General features: G+C 46.5%; 1 protein-coding gene across 13 annotated transcripts in view; it reads left to right on the top strand.

Annotated features, from left to right (window-relative positions):
- The first annotated feature begins 988 nt into the window (after positions 1 to 988).
- PRPSAP2 (phosphoribosyl pyrophosphate synthetase associated protein 2) overlaps positions 989 to 10,368 on the top strand; it is a 71,803-nt gene continuing 62,423 nt past the window's right edge. For 2 of the 13 annotated variants that reach the window (XM_017854728.1, XM_017854717.1), the window contains exons 1-3: positions 989 to 1,119; positions 9,236 to 9,331; positions 9,569 to 9,719. Coding sequence is in view for 9 of the 13 variants with exons in the window: in XM_017854717.1 (XP_017710206.1) it covers positions 9,601 to 9,719 (119 nt within the window). In the remaining 4 variants the exon portion in view is untranslated. Of the gene's footprint in view, positions 1,120 to 1,192; positions 1,213 to 2,707; positions 2,897 to 3,363; positions 3,384 to 4,497; positions 4,526 to 5,320; positions 5,340 to 9,235; positions 9,332 to 9,568; positions 9,720 to 10,368 lie in introns of those variants that run through there. The other 11 variants (XM_017854726.1, XM_017854716.1, XM_017854720.1 and 8 more) reach the window with 10 other exon arrangements.

The raw sequence follows: 10,368 nt of genomic DNA, 5'->3' as shown, positions 1-10,368 counted from the left end.
GAGGTGGCGGGCCCCTATGGTCCCAGCTACTGGGGAGGCTGAGGCAGGAGAATGGCGTAAACCCGGGAGGCGGAGCTTGCAGTGAGCTGAGATCCGGCCACTGCACTCCAGCCTGGGTAACAGAGCAAGACTCTGTCTCTTAGAAAAGTTTGGGTTTTTTTTCCAGTAATATCCTTGTATGGTGCAAACACTATATAATGCTGTGCTACTGCCCATTTTCTTTCCAGTAAGGAAAAGGCCCTCAATTTTCCAGACATTTCTTGAGTACCATACTTGTGCCAGGTCCTGGGAAACAGTGATCAGCAGGAGGGACAAAGAGCCTACCCTCATGGGGCTTATAGTGTACAGGGGCTGAGGTGGTGATATTTGTCAAATAATCACCCAAACAATTAGTAATCGTGATAAGCCCAATGAAAGAAAAGTATATGAAACTTAATTGGGAAGGGGGTGGTTTAGGGAAGACTCGAAAGTGACAATGGAGCTATCAAGTTCAAGAAGGAGTTAGTTGGGAAGGGGGCTGCAGGAAGAAGTGCATGCCTGGAGGCAGGAACAGCATGTGTCCCAGTAGTTCAGGGTGGGGGGCCTGGGCTGGTGAGAAAGGGCAATGGAGAAGGAAGCAGAGGAGACCGTGCAGACACTGCAAGTGCTAGAAAACCGATCCACGCTGGCTTCAGAGGGTGGAGGGGAGGTTCTTCTTGGCTTCCATAATAGAAATGTCCAGGGACCTACCGACTTCAGATTCAACGCAAACGCATCTGGGCCTGGTCTGTATCCCTCCCTCTCTCTTCTCTCAGCATCTTCCTTAGGCGGTTCCCCTCCTGGCATCCCAAGAGCTGCAGCATCAGCAGGAGAGAGTGAGCCTACTTCCACAGTCCTGGCACAGGGATGGAGAAGATGTTTCGTGGGTTCCAAATGGCTCAGTAGCCTATCTTTGGAGCGAATCAGCGAGCGGAGAGGGATGAACTGCTCTGATTGGCCAGATCCAGTCACATGCCAACATGTGACGCGCGGAATCTACGCCAGCCGCAGCAGAGGGGTGGGGGTTGTGATCGGAGTTAGATCCCAGCGCAGAAGTCACGTGAGCCCAGCCGAAGTACCGCAGAAGAGGAATCAATTTTGGTATGCAGATAATCACTGGCCTGTGTGTCCCTGTAAAGTTGTCAGGCAAACGAAATGTTTCAAACGACTCCATTTCACCAAGTCTCAACTAATGTATGTATGATTCGTTAGTTGAGATGTTTGTATTCTTCCTTTCTAAAATAAGATGTTGGACTGTAAAGACTCTAGCTAGCTCTACAACCTCTGATGAATGATTTCATGCCTCATTATTGTCAAAACTCCAAAGCAGAATTGGAGAGATGATGTGGTATAGGGATTCGGTAAGTGAAGACTGGTGCAAAGCCTCTTGGGTCGAAATTCTGTCCATTGCTTTGTCATTGGAAAAGTTATTTAACGTCATCGTCTCAGTTCCCACAACTATTAAAATGGAGAGGATAACAACACCTACCTTATGCTCTTGTGAGGATTAAATAAGTTACCGTTAATACATGTAAAGCACTTAAAAGAGGGCCCATGTGTTTGCTATTATTATGTTATCCATACAATAGAGAGTAAACATTACCTAAGTTATAAAGAACTTAGGCAATGGATACCAAAAGCATTATAATAATTTTATAATAAAAGAAAAATCTCACACCGGTAACCGCAGCACTTTGGGAGGCCAAGGCGGTCGGATCACTTGAGGTCAGGAGTTTGAGAACAGCCTGGCCAACATGGTGAAACCCTGTCTCTACTAAAAATACAAAAAATTAGCCGGGCGTGGTGGCACACACCTGTAATCCCAGCTACTCGGGAGGCTGAGAAGGAGAATCGCTTGAACACAGGAGACGAAGTTTGCAGTGAACTGAGATCGTGCCAATGCACTCCATCCAGCCTGGACAACAGAGTGAAACTCCGTCTCAAAACAAAAAACAAACAAACCAAAAACATTTATAATAAATGTGTAATCATTTATTATACACCCAGAACTGTGCTAAGAGCACTGTGTTGTTTTTTTTTTTTTTTTTTTTTTTTTTTTTGAGATGGAGTCTTGCTCTGTCACCCAGGCTGGAATGCAGTGGCGTGATCTCAGCTCACTGCAACCTCTGCCTTCAGGGTTCGAGCGATTCTCCTGCCTCAGCCTCCTGAGTAGCTGGGATTACAGGCGCGCACCACCACGCCCGGCTAGTATTTTTTGTATTTTTAGTAGAGACTAGATTTCACCATGTTGGTCAGGCTGGTCTCGAACTCTTGACCTCGTGATCCGCCTGCCTCAGCCTCACAAAGTGCTGGAATTACAGGCGTGAACCACCGTGCCTGGCCGTGTTGTCTCATTTAATCCTCACAACAGTCTTGTGGAATGGGTGCTGCTATCATGCTTGTTTTTCAGATAAGGAAACAAGCTCAGAGAGGTGAAATGACTTGTCCAAGGTTACAGGCCAGTGGAGGCTTGAACCCAGGTATTTGTAATTCCAAATGTCATACTCTGTCCACACTCCTTGTGACCTGCCTGGGCTGTCACAATTGGTGTGGGGCTCGCAGCTCTCCAGGGACCAGAACAGGCGCATCCCCGCCCACCGCCCCGCCCATCGTGCCAGCCCGACTCCACCCCTGTGGCTATGCCCACTGCCTCGCGCCTTCCCCATGGGTGGGCCACGCCCACAACCGCAGCCAGATGCCTCCATTGTCCGGGCTCTAGCCCCGCCCTCACCCCGCCCACCGGCCTAGCAGTCGCCGCGGAGGCAGATCTTGTGCAGGGAGTCGCCATTTTGCTCTTAGAGACGCCGCTAGGAGACCCAGCGCTTTCTTCCTTCTGCAGCCGAGGCTGCGGCGGGGCAGGGGCTGGGGTCGGGGCCAGGTAAGCGGGCGGGAGCCAGTGGCGAGCAGCGGCGAGGGCTGGCTGGCTCCAGCATTGCGGGGCGCACGTGCACGGGGCGGGGAGCCCGCGGCACCGGCAGGCAGACGGGTCGGGGTCCCGGGGTGATGGCTGCTTGGGGGCTCACGGGGGCGACCTCGCGCCCGCGGCCCTTCCATTTTTCTCTGTCTTCTTCCTCTTCCGTCAGGGGTCGGCGGGGGCCGGGCCGGGAGTCCGGTGTCTGGGCTCTCTCTGCTCCCTGAGGCGCCGCTGGGGAGTCGAACCCTAATGATGGGACCTGTCGTGAGCAGCTCTGAAAGCAAGCCCAGACCCAGCCATTCTCTGTCCCTAACCTGACACGGAGCCCGTGATTTTAATTTACCTGATTTTGCTCGTCACGAATATATCTCTCACCCCCTAAAGGATGATTTTGTCCAACTCAGAACTCACCCCAGCAGAGATTGAGGGGGAACCGTGATGAAATTTTAAAGTATTCTGCTTGATAATTTTTCTCTTACTTTAATGTTGGCTCTGTTTGAGTGTTTAGCTTTTGAAAGGGATATGAAAATGCGGAATGGGGCTTTGGGGCTTCAGGAGGTGTGATCTCTAGTGTTTAAAAAATTTAATTGCACAAATAGAAATAATTCACCCACATTATTGAACCCCACTAAAGCATACCCTTCTTGTCCATATTCCTTTCCTACTGCCCTGGTGTGTACCATTATTACTCAGTTGTGGTTTGAACTCTTTCCACTTAAAGTCATTCATAGGTACTTTTGCGCGGTGTTGAATATTTATTGAATTTCTATTCTGTGTTTTCCTTAATTACTTTGTTATGGAACCTTTACACAGGTCTGGTGTACTTGCTGTTTAAAAAGTCTTATGTTGACCATCATCACTGAGCATATAGCTTTTTCCTTATTTCCTTAGAATAATTACCAGAAGTGGAAATACCAAATCAAACTTCTGTGTTCTTTCTTTGGCACTATTATATAAATTGTTTTCCAAACAAGGCATGTTTACAATAGACATTTTTCAAAATCTGGGTATTTGCCCGATTTTGCTCTCGGTATGCAGAATTCAGCAGAGTGCCAAGTTGTTTTCTGTGTGGGTTGAGAGACAGGCTGTGCAGCCCAGTGTTGCACACGACTAACTACTACAAATCATGCTGAGACTGAGCTATTTCTGCTGCTTAGAGGGTTTGCAGCCTTGAGTAAGTTTCTTCATCTGGAAACCTAGCTTCCCCTGTCTAAAATGAGTCTCATTCTAGTACTTGCTTCACTGGGTTGTCATAAGCATTGTGAACACTCAGAAGATGTTAGGCATGAGTAAACATTCTGTTGGAGAGGTAAGCAGATCCTGGGATCATAGAGGAGTGGAAGAGTAATTTGGTTTAGAATTTGCCCTTCAAGTTCTCATCAATATTGATACTAAAGACAGATTTTCTTGGAGTGAGGCACATCACTAATAAACATGCATAATAAGGTGTTTTGTTTTGTTTTGTTTTTATGCAGAGTCTTGCTATGTCATCCAGGCTGGAGTGCAGTGGTGCGATCTCGGCTCACTGCAACCTCTGCCTCCTGGGTTCAAGTGATTCTCCTGCCTCAGCCTCCTGCGTAGCTGGGATTACAGGTGCGTGCCACCATGCCCGGCTAATTTTTTGTATTTTTAGTAGAGACAGGGTTTCACCATGTTTATCAGGTTGGTCTTGAACTCCTGACCTCGTGATCTGCCTGCCTGGGCCTCCCCAAGTGCTAGGATTACATGCATGAGCCACCATGCCCGGCCAATAAACGTAATACGTTTTTATGCTTTTTTATTTTTTGAGACAGAGTCTTGCTCTGTTGCCCAGGCTGGAGCGCAGTGGCGTGGTCTCCGCTCACTGCAACCACCACCTCCCGAGTTCAAGTGATTCTCCTGCCTCAGCCGCCCGAGTAGCTGGGGTTACAGGTGCATGCCACCACGCCCAGCTCATTTTTGTATTTTTTAGTAGGGGTTTCGCCATGTTGGCCAGGCTGGTCTTGGAACTCCTGACCTCAGGTGATCCACCCGCCTTGGCCTCCCAAAGTGCTGGGATTACAGGTGTGAGGCACTGCGCCTGGCCGGTTTTTATACGTTATGATGCCTTTTAATTCATCTTTCAATTTCATTTGTTAATCATTGTGACTCATTGAGGTCAGGCATTATTCAGCAATCGTTAGTTTAGCCTCTACTGTGTGGCAGCTGCACAGGGTATACAGCAGAGAATATCATGGTAAAAAAAGAAAAATCTCTGCTACCTGGACCTTAAATTCCGATGGGGAAAGCTTTTTACCAAGGTTATATCTCTGTTGTCTGGAAGGTAAAGGCTGAGGCCCAGCAAGGACAAGTGATGTCCACACAGCCTAGTAACTGGAAGGCAAACCCAACTCTTCACGCTCCTACTTCAGCCATCTTTAAGTAGAAGGTATTTATACAGTAGATGCTTTAGAGGGAAGACAACACACTTCCATGTGAGTCTTCCTCATCTGAAATGTGGGTGAGTGGTTTTGAAATGACTGCTAGTCTGTCCAAAGGAAATGATCTCTCAGTGTGGCTACTTCATTCATGAGTCTTAACAGATTCTCAAATCTTATTCAGAAGAGGAGTGTGATTTGCTCTTTAAAAGGTGCTAAGATTCTCTGAAAACGGTGTGTTTTCATACATGTTATAAATAATTCTCATACATTCTAGAGTAAATTTAGAATAAACATAAAGCAGTTATAGCTCATGGGGAAAATAAGGGAATGTTCTCATTTCACACTAAAACCTTGTGCTAACAAGCCTCCTGCCAACCTCATCTTGATGATTATCATGTTTTTGAGGGTAGTCTTTATAACTCTTTTCTGGAAACTTGGTAAAGAACACAGTCTTCATTACCTACAGGAGAAAGGAGAACTAAAACTACAAACAAGCCTTATGGCTGGATGCGGTGGCTCACGCCTATAATCCTAGCACTTTAGGAGGCCAAGGCGGGTGGATTATCTGAGGTCGGGAGTTTGAGACCAGCCTGACCAACATGGAGAAACCCTGTCTCTACTAAAAATACAAAATTAGATGGGCGTGGTGGCGCATGCTGCTCAGGAGGCTGAGGCAGAACTGCTTCAACCAGGGAGGCGGAGGTTGTAGTGAGCCGAAATTGCGCCATTGCACTCCAGCCTGGGCAACAAGAGTGAAACTCCATCTTAAAAAAAAAAGAAGAAAAGAAAAAGGAAACAGCCCTTATGTTTGAATAACTTGTGAAATGAATAGTCACAAAACATGACTATGTTGATAGTCATTTCCAAATGGATGCTCCCCAGTCCACCCCACCAATGTCATTTTGAGGGTGGTCTTTGGTAAGGATTCTATATAGAAGCCTATATCTGAAGCCTAGAACGTCAGAGACCATATGCAGGATGTTGCAGGCCATTTTAAACCATGGGAGATAAGGAAAGACTTCAGGAAATATCCTGGAAAAAGTACACAAATGTAGGAGAGCTATCTTGAAATAATTTGCAGGCTGTCCTGTGGAAAAGGAATTTAATGTTTCCCATAAATCTCTAAGGAGAGGCTAAGAACCACTGGGCAGAAGCTACAAGGAGAGGAATCTCCACATGTTCTTTTTTGTTTGTTTGTTTGGGTTTTTTTTGAGACAGAGTCTTGCTCTGTCACCCAGGCTGGAGTGCAGTGGTGCAATCTCCGCTCACTGCAACCTCCACCTCCCAGGTTCAAGCAATTCACCTGCCTCAGCCTCCTGAGTAGCTGGGACTACAGGCGTATGCCACCAGGCCTAGCTAATTTTTGCATTTTTAGTAGAAATGAGGTTTCACCATGTTGGCCAGACTGGTCTTGAACTTCTGACCAGGTAATCCGCCTGCCTCGCCCTCCCAAAGTGCTGGAATTATAGACGTGAGCCACTGCGCCCGGCCACAGCATGTTCTAAGGAAGAATTTGGAATGATGGGCCCTCAGCGGATGTGGGCATCAGACCCTGGGGCTGTTCAGGCTTCTGTTGAGTGGTTCCTTGGCAGGATTCCTACAGATGGGCTTTGAACAAAAGATTTAGGAGGAATGGGCTGAACTACCTCTAAGATCTCTTCCTACCTCTAAAATGCTTTCATTCTAAGTATTCCGACTCCTATCAGGAATCCTGCTGTACTTTAAGGAGCTTTTTATTTGAAGGTTGGGGGGTGTAAAAAAAATGCCCCTCCCCCCATGTCTATTACTGTACTTACATGGTAGAAATTATAAACTGGGATTATAAGCATGTACCACCACGCCTGGCTTATTTATTTATTTATTTATTTATTTATTTATTTATTTATTGTATTTTTAGTAGAGATGGGGTTTTGCCATGTTGGTCAGGCTGGTCTCGAACTCCTGGCCTCAAGTGATCTGCCTGCCTTGGCCTCCCAAAGTGCTAGGATTACAGGCATGAGCCACTGTGCCTGGCCTTTTTTTTTTTATATGGAGTTTTGCCCTCTTCGCCCAGGCTGGAGTGCAGTGGTGCAATTTCGGCTCACTGCAACCTCTGCCTCCTGGATTCAAGTGATTCTCCTGCCTCAGCCTCATGAGTAGCTGGGATTACAGGCAGGTACCCCCATGCCTGGCTTATTTTTATTTTATTTTTTGTATTTTTAGTAGAGATGGAGCTTCACCATGTTGGTCAGGCTGGTCTCGAACTCCTGTCCTCAAGTGGTCTGCCGCCTTGGCCTCCCAAAGTGCTAGGATTACAGGCATGAGCCGCTGTGCCCGGCCATATATATTTTTTATGGAGGTCACATGTATAAATGCATAGAAAAGGTCTGATGTCCCTACTAAACTGATAAGAACCCTCACTTCTGGGGAGGACCCGGGATCGAGGCTGGTGACTTTATCCTTAACTATCATGTTTCAGGTTTTTCTGGGGGGATGGAGTCTCGCTCTGTCGTGCAGGCTGGAGTGCAGTGATGCAATCTCGGCTCACTTCAACCTCTGCCTCCTGAGTTCAACCGATTCTCAAGCCTCAGCCCCCGGAGTAGCTGGGACTACAGGCACCCGCCACCATGCCAAGCTCATTTTTGTATTTTTAGTAGAGACAGGTTTCATCCTATTGGCCAGGCTGTTCTCAAACTCCTGATCTTGTGATCCGCCTGCCTTGGCCTCCCAAAGTGCTGGGATTACAGGTGTGAGCCACCGTGCCCAGCCATGTTTCAGGTGTTTATAGGGAGCATGTGTTTGTGTTTTGTATAATTAACATTTGAGACTAATGAGGCCGGGCGCGGTGGCTCACGCCTGTAATCAATCCCAGCACTTTGGGAGGCCGAGGTGGGCGGATCACGAGGTCAGGAGATCGAGACCATCCTGGCTAACATGGTGAAACCCTGTCTCTACTAAAAATACAAAAAAATTAGCCAGGCATGGTGGGGGGCGCCTGTAGTCCCAGCTACTCGGGAGGTGGAGGCAGGAGAATGGTGTGAACCTGGGAGGCAGAGCTTGCAATGAGCCAAGATCGCGCCACTGCACTCCAGCCTGGGCGACAGAACAACTCTGTCTCAAAAAAAAAAAAAATGATGAAAAAGATTAGCTTAGTTTCAGCTCATTGATGATCTCCACCAGCCTTCCCAGAGGTCCCAGGTGAACATACAACTGTGGAAATGCAGTGAGCTTGCTGAGAAAGGGCCCCCCGCCCACAGCCTGCTGGGTTGTTGCTGTTCCTCCCATCTAGCACCTCCACTACGTGATGAGGACACTCAGCACTGATGACTTCTTTTTTGATTTATGAGACAGAGTCTTGCTCTGTTGCCAGGCTCTAGTGCAGTGGCACGATCTCGGCTCACTGCAACCTGTGCCTCCCAGGTTCACGTCATTCTCCTGCCTCAGCCTCCCAAGTAGCTGGGACTGCAGGTGCATGCCACCATGCCCAGCTATTTTTTGTATTTTTAGTAGAGACAGGGTTTCACCATGTTGGCCAGGGTGGTCTCAATCTCTTGATCTTGTGATCCACCTGCCTTGGCTTCCCAAAGTGCTAGGATTACAGGCGTGAACCACTGCACCTGGCCAGCAGTGATGACTTCTAAGCCAGGGACCTTTTTATTTGTGGCCCACTGCCTGTCGTTTAGGTGGTCACTTAAGTGTCCTTCAAGGTGATTTTCTAGTCAGCCCGTGTTCCACTTGAGGAAAATGAAGATGAGAGGTCAGTTTTAGACATGACACAGGGCAGCTGAAAGGCCGGGAAAGGTTTTATGGTAAACAAGGATTACAGGAAAAGCTGGGAGTAGATGGGTCATTTATTCTTTGTTTAAGGATTAATCAGTCCTTGTTCTCGCTAATGGCTCTGCCATTTTTCTGTGTGTTAATCCAGGAGGAATTTTGTTGTCAGAGAATAAAAGGAGGTTGTCCATAATTGACTTTAAGCAGCAATCAGTAAAACATTGAGCTCTTCAGCTCCGCCTTTCTTGTAAGTTTATCATTTCTTCTCAGTGGTTGTGAACATCACGTGATAATGTATTTCCATAAATTTGGGACCCTGAAATCCGAGTGAACTTTCTGTTTGTCCGTATATATCTAATATTTTAAAAATACTATTAGGATAGAAACTGATTTCCTTCAGCTGAAGTCATTTCCTTTAAAAAAAGTTCATTCAGGTGTATTTCATATCATATGGCAGTTTTTAATATGTGTTATATCCTTCTAGGCTCTGGAAATTGGAAAACCAAGAAGGTTTTGATGTTTTGTGTGACGCCACCTGAATTAGAAACCAAGATGAACATAACCAAAGGTGGTCTTGTGTTGTTTTCAGCAAACTCAAATTCATCATGTATGGAGCTCTCAAAGAAAATTGCAGAGTGAGTTATAATTGTACCATTAAAATCTATATTCATTATGTAATGCTTTAAATTTGATAATCAGACTGGTGGTGATTGTTAAACTTGAAAGCAGATATTTTATAATTATATGTGTATCTTTTTTTCATCATGCAAGATGTTCATGTAACATGTCTCATCTGTGTGTATATTAAGGGCTGTTCTTTTTATAAACTATCCCATCTCCCTACATATTCTTTCAGCAGACATTTATTGAGTGCCTTATAAGTGCCAGGAATTGTGTTAGGTGCTATATATATATAAAATTTGAGTATAAATTTGAGTATAAAGCGCTTTTTGAGTGTATTTGAGTATAAAGCACTTTGGGGCCGGGTGCGTTGGTTCACGCCTGTAATCCCAGCGCTTTGGGAGGCCAAGGCGGGTGGATCACGAGGTCAGGAGATTGAGACCATCCTGGTTAACATGGTGAAACCCCGCGTCTACTAAAAATACAAAAAATTGACTGGGCGTGGTGGCACACACCTGTAGTCCCAGCTATTTGGGAGGCTGAGGCAGGAGAATAGCTTGAATGTGGAAGGCTGGCAGTGAGCTGAGATTGCACCACTGCACTCAGCCTGGGCAACAGAGTGAGACTCCGTCTCAAAAAAAAAAAAAAAAAAAAAAATATTGA

Source organism: Rhinopithecus bieti, unplaced genomic scaffold, assembly GCF_001698545.2.
Source record: "Rhinopithecus bieti isolate Rb0 unplaced genomic scaffold, ASM169854v2 scaffold_39885, whole genome shotgun sequence".
Classification (NCBI taxonomy): domain Eukaryota; kingdom Metazoa; phylum Chordata; class Mammalia; order Primates; family Cercopithecidae; genus Rhinopithecus; species Rhinopithecus bieti.
The sequence above is the reverse complement of the archived record's forward strand: the minus strand, read 5'-3'. Positions and strand labels throughout refer to the sequence as shown.